The sequence below is a fragment of the Callithrix jacchus genome, chromosome 12 (genome assembly GCF_049354715.1).
Source record: "Callithrix jacchus isolate 240 chromosome 12, calJac240_pri, whole genome shotgun sequence".
NCBI lineage: Eukaryota > Metazoa > Chordata > Mammalia > Primates > Cebidae > Callithrix > Callithrix jacchus.
In genome coordinates this window covers 9,257,244-9,279,997 of record NC_133513.1, presented here as the reverse complement: position 1 = coordinate 9,279,997, position 22,754 = coordinate 9,257,244, and the positions used below count along the sequence as shown (strand labels likewise).

General features: G+C 40.7%; 1 protein-coding gene across 1 annotated transcript in view; it reads right to left on the bottom strand.

The window, feature by feature from the left end:
• RBFOX1 (RNA binding fox-1 homolog 1) overlaps positions 1-22,754 on the bottom strand; it is a 2,602,982-nt gene that overhangs the window by 681,382 nt on the left and 1,898,846 nt on the right. The window contains 1 exon segment of the mRNA XM_078344605.1: positions 8,795-8,836. Coding sequence (XP_078200731.1) covers positions 8,795-8,836 — 42 coding nt within the window.

Here is a 22,754-nt window from a genome sequence, read left to right as displayed (position 1 = left end):
TCGTTCATTTTGTGTATGGCTGCTTTTCTGCTAAAACGGCAGTGCCGAGTGGTTGCAATGGAGACCCTATGGCTTCCAAATACCAAAAGAGTCACAATCTGGCTTTTCTTCAGAAAGAGTTTGCCAACTCCTGGTCTGTGGTATCAATTCTGGGTCTGAATAGAATGAAACGAGAGTGTCAAGACTCACTGAAAAGAATCTGACTGCAGAATCTTTCCAGATTTTGGAGGGTTTTATTCCCACTAATATTTTACAGTCCTCACACCCACAGCTAATCAAAGTAATTTTTGAATCTTGTTTTCATACATTTCCAAAGCATTTAACTTAGTTTTCATAGAAACAGCTCTTTTTCTTACTGCACTCATTTTTCATCAGTTTACATAACATTCCACTAAATAATGTAATTACAATAAAAAGTGCAGCTGGCAGAAGCAGCCCTGGGAACAAATACAACTGACTCTTGGCAAGCAGACACTGCAACGGGTGAAGAGAAAGGTAAACCTGTACAAAGCAGTCACTGCATAGGATGCCATGCACATCTGCCGATATGCTTTATAAAGAGATGGGACAGTATGTGTTAATCTAGTATATTCGGTAAGTGAAGGTCAATCAGGTAAGCTTCTTCTATTCATACCCTTTTACACAGCGTCTCTTGTTTCTTATATTCACCAGTTCCGCATTGGACATTTTTTGCCAATGGTTGTCAATGGTTATTTGACAAATGCAGGTCTTTGCCATCAGCCTGTGAGGTATAAGAGAGTAAGAACTATGCAAGGTTCAGTGTGTGTATGTTTATATATATATATATATATATATTTTTTTTTTTTTTTTTTTTTGAGACGGAGTTTCGCTCTTGTTACCCAGGCTGGAGTGCAATGGCGCCATCTCAGCTCGCTGCAACCTCCGCCTCCTGAGCTCAGGCAATTTTCCTGCCTCAGCCTCCTGAGTAGCTGGGAATACAGGCGTGCGCCACCATGCCCAGCTAATTTTTGTATTTTTAGTAGAGACGGAGTTTTGCCTTGTTGACCAGGATGGTCTCGATCTCTTGACCTCGTGATCCACCTGACTCGGCCTCCCAAAGTGCTGGGATTATAGGCGTGAGCCACTGCGCCTGGCCTCAATATATTATACCTATACTGCCTAGCACAGTGATTGGTATATGGTTGGTGCTAAAAAAAATATTTCTTGAATAAATTACTGAATGGAAGCAGGCATTTCTACAATGAACCATCCTAAAATTACAGTCAAGAAGAACACATGAATCTTGCGAGGTCTCACCAAGGAGTGGGGAGAAAGGGGCCTTACATTTTCCTCTGTGCTATCTAGGGAGCCACTAAGGAATGAAAAGTTAGGCTTCAAACGGCCGGAAAGTGTGAGACACGGTGGCGGGGAGGTCTCTCTGATTCTGATAGCTCAATTCTAAGGCAGTCGGGAAGTTTCATTATCTGATGTCCAGATGAAGGCAATGGGTTTAAGCCAAGATGATCATTAGCAATTTGCATTATGCAATCCACATCACTCTTATATCTAGCAGAAATGAAAAACTCGCTTCTAACTGGCAAATTAAATATTGATAATGCAGATCTGCTCTAAAACCTCCTTCACAAGGCGGTACCATGATTTGAGTATTTCTTTAAAAAAAAAAAAAAAAAATCAGTCATTCGTATTCCAGTATCACAATCCTTGTCATAACTGCGGGCAATCTGTAACACTATGAAGCTAATATTTATCTTTAAAGCAACTCATTTTTAACTTAAATAAATGGAACAATAAATGAAACATAGAATATAATGTGTGCCAAGGAAATTCTGTATTTCCACTGTAAATGGAAAACCGGTATCAATAGTCACATATAAAAGTTAATGAAAAAAAATCCATTAACAACCAACACTAATTAAGAACCTTTTCTATTTCAGACCACTTTTCTAACAACCTCACGTGCATTCATTATTTTCATATATTTTTGCATGCTAAAATAGACATAAAGACACGTGCATGTGCGCACACACATAACTTATGAAATTGGTGCAATGATTATCTCCACTATAAGGGTGAGGAATTTGAGACATGGAGGATTTAAGTAACTTCTACAGGACTACAAAGTGCTAAACTGCGAAGTCTAGATTTTATCTCAGTAGGCCTAGCTCCAGGCCCCCGATTCTTAACTACTATATTTTGCAAACAATGTTTTTAAAGTCCAAAAGCCTCTCTGGGGCTGTAGGCTTTCAGCCTGAGGCACACTCCCTTTCCCTTGAAAAGAAAGCTTAGAAAGTGTTAGAGCTCCGTTAAAGATACTTTCGTTTAAACTGGGAGCTTCTCATTGACATAAAAACGATTGAGAGAAAAGGGAAAGGGGAGTGACTTTCTCTCCATGTGATTTCCTCTTTCTTAAAGACTTAGTGTTTGCCTGAAAGCTGTGAATGAGATGCAGGGTTGGGTCTTTGTCTTTTATTTTGGGATATACTGAGCTAGCAGTTGGTGGTAGCACGTGTATTTTCCAGGATCCTTTGTTCAGCTCTGATACCCATGTTTCGAGAGCACAGCAGATATCTTTGGTGTTTTTTATTTGTATTTTTGAAACCAAGTCTCCCTCTGACACCCAGGCTAGAGTGCAACGGTGGCATCTATGCTCACTGCAGCCTCTGCCTCCTGAGACCAAGCAGTTCTCCTGCCTCATCCTCTGCAGTAGCGTGGACTACAGGCACCCATTACCACCATGCCCAACTAATTTTTGTATTTTTAGTAGACATGGGGTTTCCCCATGTTGGCCAGGCTGGTCTCGAACTCCTGACCTCAGGTGATCTGCCCACCTTGGCCTCCCAAAGTGCTGAAATGACAGGTGTGAGCCACTGCACCCTGCATCTTTGGTATTATTTACTCAGCTAGCAATGGTTCCTTTTCCCCAATAATGAAGTCTTCCCTCAAGAGCTGGTCCTGGGCAACTATGTTTATTCATACCACTTCCCTGGACAGATCCAACTGGCCCACAGTGAACAGCTGATCCAAACTAAGCCAATCAAACTCCTTTTCTGGGAATTTGTAACCATGATGCACCGACAGTCCCTATATTGGTGGAAAGTGATGTAGCATAAACCTTAGGGGCTAGAAGGTGTCGGGTGTACATAAAGGTAGAGGGAGTCTTTATCGTAAGAAAAATCCAGAGTGGACCCATAAAGAGAAACAAAGACAGGAAATAAGCAAGAGATATGGGAGCTCAGACAGCTTTTCCATTCTAAGCTCTGGTTCTTAGGAGGCCTGGTTGCATGCCTTTTCTGCTTAAGAAAGTCTGAATCTGTCTCTATTGTTTGCATTCCAAACAACCTTAACTGAGAGGTTGTTATCTCCTAAATACTTCACCATGCCATCGACTACAGAGTCTGCCCTTTGTGTTGTCTTAAATGTGGGGAGTTCAGTGGCAGTAGATACATGCTGTGTGTATTCTCATGCCTGATATTTCTAGGAGGAAGAGAAGTAATTATTGGGAATAATACTATATTAACAGTAGCTCACCCTGTTGACTATGAGACACATATTTTTTTTTTTGCACTGCTTTAAGTAAGTTGTTTTATCCAGTCACCAATCCTATGAGAAAGCTACTCTCATTTCACACATAGGTAAAGTCAAGCTCTGAGACACTAAGGAGCTGATATCCTTGTCTTGGAAAGGCTGGAATGCTCATTAACAGCATCTCTGGGCTGAGCTGGGTACTAAGGCACAGTACCCCATGCCTGCTGCCCACAGCTAATGCCGAGGGGATATGAGCATTTAACTGGGATCTGAACCTGGGTCCATAACCAGTGCTTCACCAGCCCTAACCACCATTCATACTACAGTATATTGACAACTATACTATCACTTTGCCATACCACAGATCAGTATTTGAATCCACAGAATAGAATCCAGCAGTCATGCCTTTGCCTACATAGTATTTTCTAACTAAACTTGTTAGTCAGCCCCCAAACCAACATCTAACACTCAAGCACAAAAGATCCCTTTGTAATAAAATATTTAATGAGTGCTCAGAAAAGTGGGCATTAGAATCTCCCACCTTATGACTATACAATCTCCCCCAACTGGTAGATTGCTCAGGGAAGCAAGAGGCTCCTGGGATAATTTATTTCTCTCTTAGTTGTTAATTTGTTCATCTGTTGGTTCAGATGCTGGAGAGGTAAATGTTGATAACTGGTTATGGTCGCTGCACAACTATCACCATAACCCGTGGGGATGCAGAAACAAGCTGGCGAATACAGCCCATGGACCAGGAGTGCTATCACAGATTCCACAATGAACACCTGTGACCATCTCACTGCAAGAATCCAGCCAATAATATGAATTATAAGCTCAGAAGAAGACTGAGTCTTCTCTAGATTAACAAACCTTGGGATTGAGGAATGAACACGTTTCCTGTTGTGTGGTTTGCTTAACAACTAAGAAACATGAGTAATCCCAATAGTTCTCTGAGAAGGGTAACCCTACTGTTGGGAGTAACTGGCTGATGTCCTTGCACTGGGAAGGGTAGGGGCCAGGAAGCTCGTCGATGGTATCTCTGGGCTGAGCTGGGTACAAGACACAATGCCCCATGCCTCCTTCCCACATCTAATGCTGAGGGGATATGAGCAAAGACTATATCCAGGGCAGTTTCAAATTACACAAGGCAAAATACAGAGACAGTGCCAAGATAAGTAGAAAAGTAGGTTAGGATGGGAGATGTGACCTGTGAGATTCAAGGCTGGCAGAGAAAGCATATGTGTCAAATTCCACAAACCAGAATTCACACAGTTGCTGAGCCCATAGATGTGGGATAAAAGGGAGTAACGAAAGGTACTGGCAGAAAACCAGCACCCTGACAGAGTGGATTCCTTTTGTGGCCGACTCCTCTGGGTGACTACACTGGAGCACATTCTCTGCTTCTTCCAGTTTAAGTAAATCCTGTTTTTGTTCAGGTAACAATGTGCCTAATCCTGGAAATGAGTCATAACTGCTGCAGCCAATTGCTGAGGTTCCAGTTCACCTTGCCAGTGATTGATGTAGAGACTGGCCAACGAGATCTAAGAGAATGGCTGCAGTGAAGGATTCTGGGAATAATTTTCCCCCAGTAAAATGCAAGAGCTATGAAGGAGAAGCTCCTCTTCTCCCTCCTTCTGATGAGCATGTTGCCCTGTGAGGACCGGAAATGGGGTAGATGGCCGCCATCTTGGAAGAAGGAAAGAAAGCCCAAGGGAAGCACAGGGATTCAAACCACTGCAATGATACAAAGAAATCTCTCAATCAACCCTGGAACTGCAAGCTGAAGAGTTAGTTATTGTTTTAAATAATGCTTAGCTTTTCTCTAACTCTTAGCTTTTCTACATCTCACAGATAATAACATCCTAACTTATAATACTGATATAATTTCAAGGGTATGTTCTACAACCAAAAGTGTTCTGTAGTCAGCTGAGTTAGAAAAAAGTTGTATATTATTTCCATCTCTTTGTATTTCACCTTTGCACATTAAAGGCTATGAGAAGTCCTGCAGTTAAAAAATAATAAACAATTTGGCCCTATTTTTTTAACATTGTAATTTCAAAAATTAATCATAGAATCCTTGTAAAGACGTTTCAATCTCTTAAAGGTATTAAGCACTTCATAGAGCATGTTTTGGAAAAATTAACTGAGGCTTCATAAGAAAAAGAAAGGAGATCTGAAAGATCAGCTGCTGGTCTTTAAGGCATTTAAAAGCATACATTCATTTAAAAAACAATTCCTACACAGTGTCAATAGACACAAACCAGAAAGGGCAGCTTTATCTTTCTGCATCATTTGCTGTTTCCAGGAGGCCAAGGAAAGGAATAAATTTTACAACTATCCACTTGCATCCTTGAATTCTGACAACAGAATGCACTAATGAAGCACCCTAAATGTGACAACATGGCCACAGTCCAGTCACCCTGGATAGCAAATCTTGAAATGCATTTTGATTGCTGTACCTAGGACACATTTTAATTGTGGCTTGCAGACAGATACCCTTCAACGATGTGGTAACTAAATAGATTTCTATTTTTCTTCCATTCTCTTTCTAAGAAAACAAAATGAGATTAAGGAAAATGCATTTCATTGAGATGGACAGGTATTCACATTTCAGTTATGAATTTCTTTTGGTAACCCTTAAAAATCTCCCCACACAAAAAAAAGTCACATTAATAAAGAAGGTTTTCTTTTGAGGTGGTGGAAGGGCTAACACAAGTGTGAAAGGAAAAGAGGGACAGAGGAGGAAAAAGAGATGGAAAGACAGAGGACAAAAACGAAGGCGGCAGAAGAAAATATCTACAGATGAGATTGCTACCAGTGCTTAGGGGTCTCCCAGAGGGAAATGCATGCCTGACTCACCTGGGAAGGAAAAAACACCATTGCACTCTCTTTGGTACTATTTAAATTTTGAACCCTATAAATGTGTGTGCCATTGACTCAAATGCATCCTCTATCATTTCAAAACATAAATTCATTTAGACAGCAAAAAATGCCCATCAACGATAGACTGGACAGGGAAAATGTGGCACATATGTACCATGGAATACTATGCTGCCATCAGAAACGATGAGTTCAGGTCCTTTGTACGGACATGGATGAACCTGGAAACCATCATTCTCAGCAAACTGACACAAGAACAGAAAATCAAACACCGCATGTTCTCACTCATAGGTGGGTGCTGAACAATGAGAACACATGGACACAGGGAGGGGAGAACTACACCCTGGAGTCTGTTGGGGGAATAGGGGAGGGACAGCGGGGAGGGAGGGAGTTGGGGAGAGATAGCATGGGGAGAAATGCCAGATATAGGTTATGGGGAGGAAGGCAGCAAATCACACTGCCATTTGTGTACCTATGAAACAGTCTTGCATGTTCTTCACATGTAAGCCAAAACCTAAAATGCAATTAAATTAAAACAAAAATGTAATTAGAAATAGAAATTTAGGTAAATGAAACTTTAAAGTGTTGTATTTTTTCCCTTAAATAAACTTTTATGATTTAGTATCTTGGAAAGAGACTCACATTAAAAAACAAAACAAAACAAAACAAACAAACAACAACAACAACAAAAAAAAAAAGCAAAAAACACGAGTATAAAAGCAACCGCAAACAAAGCAGTGGTTCCTGACGTTAGAAGCGGAGGTACTGGAGCCACACCTGGGACTCAGCTAAATGACCTGTTCTGTTAATACCAAGCCACTCCCTGAATCGATGTAACAGAGAAGAGAGTAACACTCACTCCTCTATGGGAAATAATCCCTCGAAATGCAAACAAGCACTTCACTACCTACTGTGTCTTTAACTTGCCAGGGCAGGCGTCATTTGCAATAGACATTTCAATGGTATCTTAATTCTCAGGAATTTATCAGGCACTCTTTCTCTTTATCTAGCTCTGACCTAGTTCTGGCCAGCGATGATCGTCCCCATCCAAACAGGAAGAGAAATCTGAAGTTGTAATACATTATTTAATAGGATGAACCAGTAATTCTGACTGCAGGAAAAAAAGCAATAAGAGAGTTCAGAAAAGCTTAAAACATCTTGAAGGCTGTTTCACGAAGAAAAGGGTCACAACTAATGCTGGCGCAGGTATTTGGGAGGAAAGTGAGTAGAGATGAGGGGTTAATAGAGAGAGGGCTGTGCTGAGATAGTACATAAAACAAATATGCATGAAAGAAACAGAAAACCTGAACTCACTTTCTGGGTTTCATGCACCTGGATTCTGTTGCCTGATGCCAACAGCAACTATGAAATGGAAGCAACTCTACAAATTATTGCCGTCATGAAACTATCATTAGGTAAATGATCTGAAAAGTTACAGGGCAGCGCAGGAAGGCATTAGTCTTGTTTAATAGATTATTCTTATTTATTAGCCATCTTTGGGCACAGTAGTTCCCCAAAGCCAAATTCCACTGTTGTAGTTTTAAAAGCAGCATATTTCTCTAATTTTTGTAACAATTTGAAAACATGGCTATAAGGCCCATTATCCAGTAGAAACGGCACATTTCTATTAGTGACATGAAAGAAAAACCAATTATAATTTAAATCTCATCCACCAAAAACATGAACTCACGTGAAAGAAAACAAATGGGGAGAAATCCCAGTGTTTCTTAAAATGCCATCCCCATACCAAGAAGAATGTCCACCGAGACACTCTGAAATCAGAACAATGTCACCAAGCTCCATTTATAAGCAAACATTCCCTCCACATCTAGGGAATACTTCTTACCCTGAAATACCTAAACACTAAGACAGTTTCACTTTTAAGTAGGAAAACAGAATATGAGGTTTAAATTTTTGTCTCCCTCTCCCAAATACACAAATGTCACCAAAACCAAGATGTCTATAGATAATGCAAACTCTCCTAGAAAACGCCCTTGACATATTCCTTGCTCACCCACCCCAGTCAACAGCCAAAGAGCATTTTAGCCACTCAGCAAAGAGCCTGGTATTCACATTAGGAAGGCAGCAAGCCATCCTCTTGACCTTTGTTATTACTTAGACCTCGTGTTGTACATAAAAAGAGTACAATGATGTCAAACAAATTCCAGAAGAGAAGTATTTATTGCTGAATCTAAATCAAAAAATCTATATCTACTATAATGGCACTTCAAAAGAAGATATACTGTATTTACCAGCTCAATCAATACTAAATTAGCTGGGATAAATATTTTCAACTCTACCAGACGAAGCCCGTTACTTAGAACCCGTGTCTTGGGAGAGACAAGGAAATTTTCCTTATCACACAAAAATGAGAATCAGGAAGCATTTTACAAGCAGGTGCACCTACCCTTAGCTGCTCTCTTTCACAATTCATCTGTTGTCTTGAAACCTACAAAGAAAAGAAATGAAGGGGGTAAGTCAGAACTGCTCTGTATCAGAAAAACATGAAAGAAAACACAAAGTTACTTTTAATTACTCAGCTCAAAGAAAACCCAGAATTAATTAATTATGCATTTAATATTTCTTGAGGTCTATATAGCCCAAGCTTCACTTGGAGTTTGATTGTATGATTCAGAAGCACAGTTAGGATAAGTCAAGAGACTGGAAACGAGATGAGGAGAGAAATGGAAGAGAATGGGTGGGAAGCAGCATCTGCCCAGGATGAGGGCAGCTCCCCTCTTGCATGAAACCCCTGACTTTGCCTAAAACCCTGCCTTGACCTATCTCACAGGTGCAGGAATGCCTCCATAAAAGCCCACTTGACGTGCTTGTGATAAGTCACTGGAAAACACACAGTGTCTTCTCCAATGTTTAGGGCCAGCAGCATGCCTTGGCAACTGGGTTACATTTTATGGTCCATTTCTAATCAGACAGTAGGAAGTCCCCACAGGACTGTGCTGGGGAGAATTCTGAGGTCAATCCTTCCATCAGAGGAAGAAACCCTAATTGGTTTCTGATATCTGCTATCAGATAGGAAAGGGGGTATTACGATACAGATGCTATGCTTTGATTATCTTTGCCCTACCCGCATGTTTTACTTAATGTCCAAGGATGCTTCTTAAGAGTACCCATGTAACTTATTATCCACACAAGAAAATACAAGTGGGTTAAGAAGGATGGGTAGAGGAGTATTACAAGATCATGCTAAGGCCACAGATACAAAGTAACACATGTAACACATACAAGGAAATTTGAGATACATGGTCATTCTGTCTGGGAGCTGGTGGACTCCACCTTGAACCAAAATAGTTAGGCTGAAATAAAATTTAGGTCTGCATTCACCTTTATTCTGCCTATTTCCAGTACTTTTTTTTTTAAACCAATGAAACAACTCCCGAATTCCAGCACCAGACAGTATACTGTAAGTTTCTGAAACATTTACTAAGGGATAGGGAGGTTTAGGAACCAACTTTTGATGTATATTTTATGCATTTTGTATAGGAAGTTTCTTCTGACTTTCTCTAAAACAAAAACTAGAATCTTTACCTGGTATGCACCAGAGCCCAAAATCTATAAGTTAGTGCTTTTCTATGCCCTGTAACCCAGAAATAATACCAGTAAGGGTAGCTCTTAAGAAAATAAGCAGAGAGACACACAAACGTTTATTTCCATGTCAATTAACAACAGCAATGTTTATAAAAAAGAAATTATAAATATGTATAATAATGGGAAAATTAAAAATAAATTATACTGATAGGATGGCATAACATCTACCATTTAGAAACACGGTTTTACACCTAGAGATATGAAAAATGCTCAAAAGACACCATTTAGTTTTTAAGAAAAGAAACCACAGAAATATACAATGTTATGGTTCCAATCTTGTATTAAAAATACAGTATAACAGATCATTAAATGAAAGGAAGGTAGGCCAGGCGTGGTTGCTCATGCCTATAAATCTCAGCACTTTGGGAGGCCAATGCAAGTGGATCACCTGAGGTCAGGAGTTCGAGACCAGCCTGGCCCAAAATACAAAAATTAGTTGGGCCTGGTGGTGGGCGCCTGTAATCCCAGCTACTCAGGAGGCTGAGGCAGGACAATCACTTGAACCCGGGAGGTGGAGGCTGCAAAGAGCTGAGGTCCTGCCACCACACTCCAGCCTGGCAACGGAGTAAGATTCCATCTCAGAAAGAAAAAAAAAAAGGAAGAAAAAAGAAGAAGAAAAAACTAAAGAGGAAAAGACTGAGATAAATATTCTAAAAGATTAAAAAGGAAAGTAGTACAATTCTATAAACATACAAAAAAGGCCCACATTGAATTACACACTTGAAATAGGTGACTTTATGTTACCTAAATTATGTCTCCACAAACTGTTAAAAAATGAAGTGGGGAAAATTCGCTGAGACGGAGAGAAATCACTGCCAGCGGACTAGGTTAAGGAAAGAGGACGAGTGGCTGCTTAGTGGGTATGGGGTTTCTATTTGGGGTGATAAAAATGTTCTCAAACTGGGTAATGATAGTTGCACAACATTGTGAATATACTTAAATGCCACTACAACATATATTTAAAAGTAGTGAAAATGGTAATTTTTATTTTATGTGTATTTTAACACAATAAAATAAATGAAGTGATGGTGAAGTTTCAGTTCTTGAAAAGATGTTGCGAAAACACTTCATCCTGTTTCCCCAAAGGAGCGCAGCCAGGTAATCTGTATAGAATGCATGGAGCAGCTACTCGAGATTGCTGAATATTAAATAGCGGCAAGTAGAGAGGGGATGAAAAAACACCACTGGTGGGAGGTTAATTACCACCTGCCACCACGGGTATCCCTTGGTGTAGAGGTACAAGGTAGCCAAGAGCTGAAAATCAGACACCCAGGCAAATAAAGACCCGGGAGATGCACCCTGGTTTTCTTCTGGGAATCAAGAAACAGGAAACTTAATGCTCAGAGAAGACAGGAAATCCCCATTGTTCTTTTGTTGTTGTTATTATTTCTTTTCAAAAGTTTATCCATCCTCTTATGTTGCGATCTGCAATCTCAGGGTAGTCTTCGCGTATGAACAACAGTGGCAAAGCAGTAACTGCACACAATTAACATCAACCACTGTGTTCCCAGGAGGCTGAGCGAATAATGCCCACCGTCCATTGCTTTTCTTTATTTCCTCTCTTGGCGCTCAATGCAGACTCAGATGAGAAGCACATGAACAGGGACATTAAAAACAAACAAAAACCCACCAGCTTTCTGGGTGGAGGACAAAAAATGGGGAACCCTAGAAAACAAATAGTACTTTGAGACTCCTGGAGAAAAAATAATTTGGGAAAATCACCTCCATACAGTATTTCTATAAACTCCCGCACTCACCTCTGTGCTCATGTGTGTATCTGACCCTAAAAAATTTCCGTAAGCTTTGAGAATTGAACTAAGGAACAGTACTGCCCATGTCATAGGTTGGATACATACATGGGACACACCCAGTATAACTGATATTGGAAACGACTCCACAGAAGAAAAGCAAGAGCTTTCAGCCTGAACCCAACAAGACTGACTGCTTGCTAAAACAAAAATATCAGTGACTTCCATGGGATTTAAACAAGACCTAGAGTTTCATAACACAATATTCAACATATCCAGGATACAAACCAAAATGACTTAACATACAAAGAACCAAGAAAATCTTAACTTGCATGGAAAAGACATTCACAGACACCAACATCAAGACAGCACAGACGGTGGAATTATCAAATAGACATTTAAAGGAAGCTGTTATAAAACTGCTCCTAGCCGGGTGCAGTGGCTCACTCCTGTAATCCCACAGCTCTGGAAGGCCAAGGCAGGTGAACCACGAAATCAAAGGATCGAGGTCATCCTTACAAACACGGTAAAATCCCGTCTCTACTGAAAATACAAAAATTAGCTGGGTGTCAAGGTGCACGCTTATAGTCCCAGCTACTAGGGACGATGAGGCAGGAGAATCACTTGAACCTGGGAGAAGGAGGGAGCAGTGAGCAGACCTCGCGCTACTGTATTCCAGCCTGGGTGACAGCGTGAGAGTCCATCTCAGAACAACAAACAAACAAAAAAACCAAAACCAAACCAACCAACCAAACAAACAAACAAAAAAAACGCTTGAAAGAGCAAGAAAAAATACGCTGAAAATAAATGAAAAAGAAATAAAAAGGGCCGGATGCGGTGGCTCACACCTGTAATCCCAGCACTTTGGGGGGCTGAGGTGGGTGGATCCCGAGGTCAAGAGATCGAGACCATCCTGGTCAACATGGTGAAACCCCGTCTCTACTAAAAATACAAAAAATTAGCTGGGCATGGTGGCGTGTGCCTGTAATCCCAGCTACTCAGGAGGCTGAGGCAGGAGAATTGCCTGAATCCAGAAGGCGGAGGCTGCGGTGAGCTGAGATCGTGCCATTGCACTCCAGCCTGGGTAACAAGAGTGAACCTCCGTCTCAAAAAAAAAAAAAGGAAAGAAAGAAAAAGATAGTGTTAGCAATGAAACAAAAGATATAAAGAACCAAGTGGAAATTTTACAACTGTAAAACAATAACTAAATCAAAAAAATAAAATAAAATCTCAGATAGGGTGCAGTGGCTCACACCTGTAATCCCAGCACTTTTGGAGGCCGAGGTGGGCAGATCACCAGAGGTCAGGAATTCAAGACCAGCCTGGCCAACATGGTGAAACCCTATCTCTACTAAAAATATAAAAATTAGCCAGGCATGGTGGCAGTCGCCTGTAATCCCAGCTACTTGGAAGGCTGAGGCAGGAGAATCACTTGAACCGGGGAGGGGGAGGTGGCAGTGAGCCAAGATCTCACCACTGCACTCTAGCGTGAGTGACAAGAATAAGACTTTGTCTCAAAATAAATAAATTAATTAAATCAGATTAAATTAAATTAATTTCACTGAATGAGTCCAAACACAAAATGAAGACAACAGAAGAAAAATTTATTGAATGTGAATACCTAAAAAATACCCAATCTAAACAAGAGAGATGAAAAAAAAAAAATGAAGACAAAAGAAAGAAAGAAAGAAACTCAGGGACTGTGGAACAATACCAAAAGGTACAACATTCATATTACTGAAATTCTAGAATATAAGGATAAAGGGTTCACTGCGGAAAAACTATTTTAAGAAAAAATGGCTGAAAACTTCCTACATTTGACCAAAGATATAAACACAGAATTTTGAGAAACTAAGACTTAAACTCAATGAAATTCACAGCCACATATATCATAATCAAATTGGTAAAACCTGAAATTAAAACACTGAAAACAGCCAGAGACAAACTTATAAGGGTGCAACAATTCACATAATTGTGGATTTAACACAAATAATCAAAGAAAACAAAACAGACAAAAATCCAGAGAAATCAAAAGAAAACAACACACAATTATTTAATTACTGAAAAAACAACTGTCAACTAAGAATACTAAATCCAATGAAAGCATCATTTAGAAATGAAGGTAAAATATGAAGGTAACTAAGAAAATTCCCTGCAGACAGACCTGCTCTAAAATAATTGTTACAGGAAAATTTCCAGAAACAGGAAATGTGATACCTGAAGGACACTGGAAACAACAAGAATGGAAGAACACTGGAAATGAAAATGTTAAACAAATGGGTAAATGTTAATAGGTGACTGGACTCTTGAGTTCATTAAAATGTGTTTCATGGCTTAAAGCAAAAAAAAAAAAAAGAAAGAAAGAAAAGAAAAAAAAGAAAGGAAAGAACAGAAAACTGCATGAAGAGCTTTTCAATTTATGGATACACAACAAATAAACAAAACAGCCTGGGTAACAAGAGTGAAACTCCATCTAAAAAAAAAAAAGAAAACCTAAAAAAACTGATATGCACCAAAACAATTATTAGAGTAACTATATCTATACACACACACCTTTACCTAAACTTCACACTTGACACAAAAAAAAGTCAAAATGGACCACACATCTACATGTGAAATATAAAACTAAATGGCAAATTCAATTAAAAGAGTAAGGGCAATACTTCCTTCTCAATGCTTTTTCATAGTTTTCAAATTATCCTTTGTGGCATGCAGGGCATTTATATATCAGAAAGTATTTTAATATCAGTACTTTGCAGAAGTATAGATGTTTTTAAAAATGTATAGTAAGGCCGGGCGCGGTGGCTCAAGCCTGTAATCCCAGCACTTTGGGAGGCCGAGGCAGGTGGATCACAAGGTCAAGATATCGAGACCATCCTGGTCAACATGATGAAACCCCGTCTCTACTAAAAATACAAAAAATTAGCTGAGCATGGTGGCGCGTGCCTGTAATCCCAGCTACTCAGGAGACTGAGGCAGGAGAATTGCCTGAACCCAGGAGGCAGAGGTTGCGGTGAGCCGAGATCACACCATTGCACTCCAGCCTGGGTAACAAGAGCGAAACTCCGTCTCAAAAAAAAAAAAAAAAAAAAAATGTATAGTAAGAGTCACAGCATTCATTTTCCTTAATAAAAAGTATATTTTATAACGAGATTAATATTTTTAACATCTGCCTTCAAATATTACAAAGATTTGCCAGACTCACAGAAGCACAATGTTGACATTTAAGGAACCAGGGAGCCTACTGACCGGTGCCATGTGAAATGACATCACATTATCATATTCCTATTGCAGACAGTATCAAATGCAAAACCCAATAGTAGCCACGGAAATAGCTATGCTGCCGTTCAAATGAAGCCGAGTAAGGAAAATGAGATTTGAGAATAAAGAAAAGGACATTTCAGGTAATCCCTGTAGTAGACATGTTTGTTTTTGCTGTGCTTATGTTTTCCTGCACAGCATCCCACATTGCTTTGCTTATTTTCTAGTGACAATATCCTGCTTCATTTTTTGGGTCATGCACCTTTTTCCATTTTATAACTTTTTTTTTTCCCCCGAGATGGAGTTTCACTCTTGTTACCCAGGCTGGAGTACAATGGCGCGATCTCGGCTCACCACAACCTCCACCTCCTGGGTTCAAGCAATTCTCCTGCCTCAGCCTCCCGTGTAGCTGGGATTACAGGTGTGCACCACCATGCCCAGCTAATTTTTGTATTTTTAGTAGAGACGGGGTTTCACTTTGTTGACCAGGATGGTTTCGATCTCTTGACCTCGTGATCCACCTGCCTCGGCCTCCCAAAGTGCTGGGATTACAGGCGTGAGCCACCGCGCCAGACCCTCCATTTTATAAATTACTAGTAAACTGTGCCACCACCATACTCTGCCTACTTCCAAACCCTTTGGTTAGAAGTGGGTGTCCTGGGACACTCGGAGAGTCAACTCAGTGACATACATATCTTATTAGTAAGGTGGCCAGTGACCTCCTCTCCTTTAAGTAGGCATCATCAAATGCAAATCCACGCTTTCCTCACATCTCCTTCCCCGAAGACAGAGCTGCCCGCCGTGCAAGATGGCAGAGTCCCATCATAGGTTGTGTGTTTCGGATGCAGCCTTGCTCATCAAACACCACCCCAAATAGAGTGTAACGGTGCTCGGAAGACTTACTCAGTTATTGCTGCAAGTAATGAGGCCTTTTTTTTTTTTGAGATGGAGTTTCGCTCTTGTTACCCAGACTGGAGTGCAATGGCACGATCTCAGCTCACCACAACCTCTGCCTCCTGGGTTCAAGCAATTCTCCTGCCTCAGCCTCCTGAGTAGCTAGGACTATAGGCACGCGCCACCATGCCCAGATAATTTTTGTATTTTTAGTAGAGACGGGGTTTCACCATGTTGACCAGGATGGTCTCGATCTCTTGACCTCATGATCCACCTGCCTCGGCCTCCCAAAGTGCTGGGATTACAGGCGTGAGCCAACGTGCCCGGCCGAGGCTCTTAAAAAATTTTCCTCATAACCATTATGGGAGAGGCTCTGGCGGGGCGGGGCGGAGGGGAGCGCAGTGGGGGGAAAGGCACCTGTAACTCCCTATTGTCTCTGATGAAGAAAGGCCCTACCTGTGCACTCTTTAAAAGCCAGCCTTGAAAAATATCTTAAATGTACACTTTATTAAATGTCATTTCATTTGGAAACTAGCATGTGATATTTTTTTTCTCCCATGGCAGTAATGCACAAAACCAATATATTTTATGGCCTAAATGAAAAAAAGGAAAGTAGAAGGTCGGGCGCTGCTCCTTTAAGATGCTTCCAGAATCAAATACCACTCTCGAAAGGGCTGCCAAGTAAGCACTTATGAAAGGTTAGAAACTGAAGCAATAAACTTCAGCATGAGACCCTTTGCTCTCCTGGTTGAATGGGATGTTTAATAGCAGGGATTCATCTTCCCATCTCCCATCTTCATTTAGCCATCGGGGCCAAAGATGCTTTCTCACACTCAGCCTTTTTCATCCTTCTTCTGACTTTGAGTTCTCTCTTATCAGTTCTCCCCACTTTACTCTGACCCTATTTCCAGTCTGAGTTTCCCTCCCACACATCATACTAGCTCTGCAAGAAATGGAACCGAGTCTTAGGTAGCTTACCTTTTCCAGAGATGAATACGATGTTTGCAATTCACCTGTTTACTCACGCATCCTTTCATAGTTAACTTTTTATCCACACACACATACACGTGCATATATACACACGCATATGTCAAGCACCTTGTGGAGGTCAGACACTGTCCTAGGTACCAGAATCCTAGGTACCTTGGAACTCACTTGTTTACTCATGCATCCCTTCATATGTATCTATTTATCCCCCAGGGCACATGCATATATACATACACATATCTCAAGCACCATCTGGATGTCAGACACTGTCCTAGGTACAAGAAATACAATAGCAAAGAAAGCCGCTGCAGCTATTATCTAGGTGGGGAAAACATGAGTCTATGGGCAATTACAATACAGAGAACATTTGTACAGAGAAAGTATAAGATGTGCTCACAGTACATTGGAGGTGGCCAAACTGTCTTGGAGAATTGGAAAAGGTGTTCGTGTATTTTGTTTTTGTTTTGTCTTTTAGACAATGTATCCAGGGGAAGAATGAAAAAAAAAATACATTCAGAGGAAAGGTGGGGGGATGTGTGAAAAGCTCAGTGAGATTATGGAAGTATAATAATTGAATATTGCAAAAATGTCAAGTGCAGGAGGGAACTGAGGAGAGATTAACTTGAATTGGGGAAAGTAGGAGTCAAAAGAAATAGAAGACACACAATAAATGAATGGATAAATAGATGTGCATTTTTTCATGTCTGCAATAACAGAATGTTGGAAAACCCAGTTTTCAGGACAATTGCGAATCACTTAGAAGGAAAGCACCAGACAAGTTTAGCAGCACAGAACTCAATAAATCAAATCAATTGGTAGCTGTGAGTATCTCAGCTTTGCTGTTTTTGTAATCATTATAAATTCTTCTGAAACAAGATGGCATTTTCCCGTAAACAAATGCCTCAGAGTACCTAAGGTGAGCCCTGCACTTTGCCTTTCCCTTGATGCATTTCAGGAATATGACACAGATTTGACATATGTACTCTGGGTCCTAACTGCCTAGCACCATGCTGATGGAATAGGATACACATCTAAACGACAGTTCCAACATTTTATTTAAAAAATAAAACTCGGGCTGGGCGCAGTGGCTCAAGCCTGTAATACCAGAACTTTGGGAGGCCAAGGAGAGTGGATCACGAGGTCAAGAGATCGAGACCATCTTGGTCAACATGGTAAAACTCCATCTCTACTAAAAATACAAAGAATGAGGTGGGCATGGTGGCACGTGCCTGTAATCCCAGGTACTCAGGAGGCTGAGGCAGGAGAATTGCCTGAATCTAGGAGGCGGAGGTTGCAGTGAGCCGAGATCGCGCCATTGCACTCCAGCCTGGGTAACAAGAGCGAAACTCCATCTCAAAATAAAATAAATAAAATAAAACTCAAAGAGAGGGGAGGAACAATGAATAAAATGAATATGATGGTACAGGGTCACATGTGATAGAAAAGAAAAAAAACAGGCTTCCAGGGGTACTCAAAGGAGAGGTACCAACCCAGCCTGCTGGAGGAGGGGAAGCAGTGGAGGAGAAAGAAGTCAGGTGTTAATGAAGGTGAGACCCTCTAACTGCTACTGAGTAAGTCAAGTTGGGTAGGCAGATCTCCCCAAGGATACAGAAACAAGATACTGCAAACGGCACAGTTGAAAGCAGGACAAAGGGAGGCAAGAACACCAGATTGGGGGGTAGAGAGTGGAAGTGAAGGTACTCTAGGGTTATAAAACATTCAGGTTTTGCTCAATTTTAACTATGCTGTTAGGAAAGTAATTGTTTTAATAACTATTTATTTATTTATTAGATGAAGTGTTACTATGTCGCCCAGGCTGGAGTACAGTGGTAAAACCTCAGCTCACTGCAACCTCCATCTCCCATATTCAAGCAATTCTCCTGCCTCAGCCTCCTGAGTACCTGGCATTCCAGGTGCCCGCCACCACGCCTGGCTAATTTTTGTATTTTTAGTAGAGTTGGGGTTTTGCCAGGTTGGCCAGGCTGGTCTCGAACTCCTGACCTCAAATGATCCACCCACCTGGGCCTCTCAAGGTGCTGCCATCACAGGCATGAGCCACCATGCCTTGCTTTAATCACTTTTCAGTAAAGTAAATTTCACACTAACAGTCATTAAAATGTATCCAGTATTAATAACATGTCATAAAGTGTGCTACACACTTAATGATGAGCTCTGTTCTCAGATCTGTGTAAGCCGCTACCAAATGATTTCATTCACTGTTTTGATTTTAGCTCCACTTTACAGGTGGAGAAACTGAAGCACAGACTGAGTGAATCCCTGAAACCATAAAGACAGAAAATATCCAAGAGGGAATTACCATCCAGATGGGTTGACTAGGGTTCCTCTCTGAATCACCGTTATACACAGCTTCCCCTGTCAGGGAAACTAACCAAAACCCTGAATACCTACCTTGTTAGCCCTTCTTCCCTGATCTGTGCCTCACCTGTCCTTAGCAGGGGCTCCTTAGCTACTCTGCCCTGACAAGATGCTGTTTACACACTTGTGTTTCTCTACAACAAGACATGCACTGACTGACTAGTGTTTTTTAATTCCATAAAACACAAAAATTTCTATACTTGGCTTCTTGAGGTAAGGACTGGTATAATTTCCACCAAATTAGATTTCTCAGGCTGAGCATGGTGGCTCATGCCTGTAATCCCAGCACTTTCAAAGGCTGAGGCAGGCAGATCATGAAGTCAGGAGTCCGAGACCAGCCTGGCCAACGTAATGAAACCCTGTCTCTACTGAAAATACAAAAAATTAGCTGGGTGTGGTGGCACATGCCTGTAATCCCAACTACTTGGGAGACTGAGGCAGGAGAATAGCTTGAACCCAGGAGGGGGAGGTTGTAGTGAGCCCATGAGATGAGATCATGCCATTGCACTCCAGCCCAGGCAACAGTGTGAGATCCCATCTCAAAAAAAAAAAAAAAAATTTGGTTTCTCTGATACCAAAACAATTGTCCCGTCTATAGATCCAGTTTTCTCCCCAGTGGAGACTGGAGGCTCAGAAATCAGAGTAGGTAAATCCAGTCCTTGCACACCACCTATGTAATGTTAGCCATGTTATATAACCTCTGCAGGCAATTTCCCCATGTGCACCAGAGAGGTAATTATGGTATCTGCATAGCCTCTAATTTTGTTGTGAGCATAATCTATTTGAATTACTAAGCAAAGCACTTAGCACATTTAAAAATTCAGCAAATACCAGCAGTTGGTATTCAAATTAATGTGACAGTCAGGAGGTTTTCACAAGAAGCACTGGGTCAAATGACTTGGGTCTAAATCCTGGCTTTGTTTCCCAAGAGGCCTTGTGGATTTGGCTAAATTAATGACACTTTTCAACTACCAGATTCCTTTTTAAGAAAGGAAATTACGAAGGCAACAGCTTCCCTGAAATTTTGAAAGGTTTGATATTATCTTTTTGAGAAGGGTGGATAAATGGGTGCTAACTGTTTGGAGGGGCAGCTGACAGTTGTCACAAGGCAGAATGTTCATTTCCTTTAATTCAATGGCTCCTCTTCTAGGAATCTCTTTAACAGAGTGTAAGGGTGAATGTGGAAATGAGGACAGTGCTCGTCATAGAAACGAACAGAAATGAGAAGAATGTCAATGCCCACAAGTAATGAAATGGTTAAAAGAATTGTAGTTCGGCCAGGTGCATGGCTTACACTTCTAATCCCAGCTGTTTAGGAGGCCTAGATGGGCGGGAGGGATCGCCTGAGGTCAGGAGTTCGAGAACAGCTTGACCAACATAGAGAAACCCCGCCTCTACTAAAAATAAAAAAAATCAGCCAAGCATGGTGGTGCATGCCTATAATCCCAGCTACTCGGGAGGCTGAGGCAGGAGAATCGCCTGAACTCGGGAGGTCGAGGTTGATGTGAGCCGAGATCATGCCACTGCACTCCAGCCTGGGTAACGAGAGCCGGACTCCATCTCAAAAAAAAAAAAAAGAATTGTAGTTCATCTATATTAGGGGTTGAAAACCTTTATCTTAAGAGCCAAATAGCAAATATATCGCACGTTGAAAGCCAGAGCCTCTCTGTCTTTGCTGCAGCTACTCGGCGTTCCCATTATGGTGAAAAAGCAGCCATTGACAATGTGTAAACAAATGGGTGCCACTTTATTCCAATAAAACTTTATTTACACAATCAGGCAGTGGGCTGCCTTTGGTCCATGGCCATAATTTGCAAAGCTTTGATCTGTATGGGACACTATGGCTCCATTAGAAATTGAGTGATTTAAAGAAGGATATCTATGATGGATAACAAAACCAAGTTAAACCATCTTTAACCTATAATCCATTCATGTTTACAAAGCTATGCATACACCCACACACACAAAAAATATCCATTTATCCATGGGAAACAGTCTGGAACGATAAACAACAAACTTCAAACAAAAGCACTAAAACAATGTCCTGAGAATCAGAGCAGTAATGGAGAAGGGAGGGGGGTGAAGCTGGTTTTCTCATTTTTGATCTCGGGTTCTGTTGTATCACTTCAACTTCTTGCAATGAGCATGCATCACTTTTATAAAACCATAGGCAGAACAGCCATAATAATATAACTTAAATGGCTGAGTTACAGGATTACTGTAATAATTAAATGAGATGTTATATGTAGAGCATCAGAGCCAAACCCTGCCTTGCATATAGAAAGTGTTTGATTAATGGTAGCTATAAAATAACTCCCCACAGCACCAAAAGAGTAAATGAGTGGCTATCCTTAGAAAAAAAGAAAGCTCCAATTCGGTAGAAATGAACATTACATATTTTTGTGTAGATTCTTTTCAGTACAAAGTAAAAGTACAAACATGAAACAGAGAGAGGTCAATTTGCCTAGTCTGCTTCTACAGTCTCATGTGAAATACGTATTAGATATCTGAGTTTATGAAGGCCTGAAATCTTTGAATATAATACAATCCGATAATCCAACACAGGGTTGTAATCATATCCATTGCTTTTTGCAAGTGTATCACACAATAAAGTGTGTCTTCTGATTCTAAGAAGACAAGATCTTTTATCTCAGATAAGCAAACACAGATCCCACCCCTGGTCACAGCAGTTGTTTCTTTTTGCCATAAGGGAGAAAAAAGTATGTTACAGTAGTAAGTGCTTAGGAGTCAGGAAAGGAAGTGAAAAATAATCAATTTAAAAAATAGAAACAAAAAGTTACAACAATTACTTAAGTCAGCCATGATTAATTAACTCAATTCTGGCTCATGTTACACAAATGAAAAAAAAAAATACACTTGAGAGCCCAACTTGGAGAATCCACCCAGCTCTCCCATGATATTTTCATCTTAACCTTGGGGAGGACCATTATCTGCTGCTAAAATGTTGTCTGGTTTGGAAAGGATGCCAGATTTGCAGGATTGAGGGAGACAGAGGAAAGAGCCTGACAAGGCTAACTACTAAGCAGAAAAAAAAAATAATGGATTTGTTGTTATATGTAAACTTGTACAATAAACCCAAATGCTGAAAGCTCAACATATTTAATTCATGGATAACAGTCCTTGAGAACACTCTACAGACCACATCCTAAAATCTCCAAACACTTAGTATTTTTAGCACTTGAATGACCTATGGAGAGATATCTTTCAGGCAGGACAAAACATTTAGCGAGCACTTCCTTTGCTGTTCCCTTAAAAAATCATACTGTTCGGTGATATTGGTACTAACATCAAGAGAATCACAGTTCTGGTTATAAGTCACAGGAGAGATTCAAGTGTTGGTTATCTGATTAAAGTGATCAGAGGCCAGAATGCCCACGGAACTCGAACAAACCTCAAATTACAGGTTTTAGAAGGTGTTTTCCAGGGAGGAAATGCTTTTCACACTTGCTCTGCTATGCACCCCACTTGGTAAAG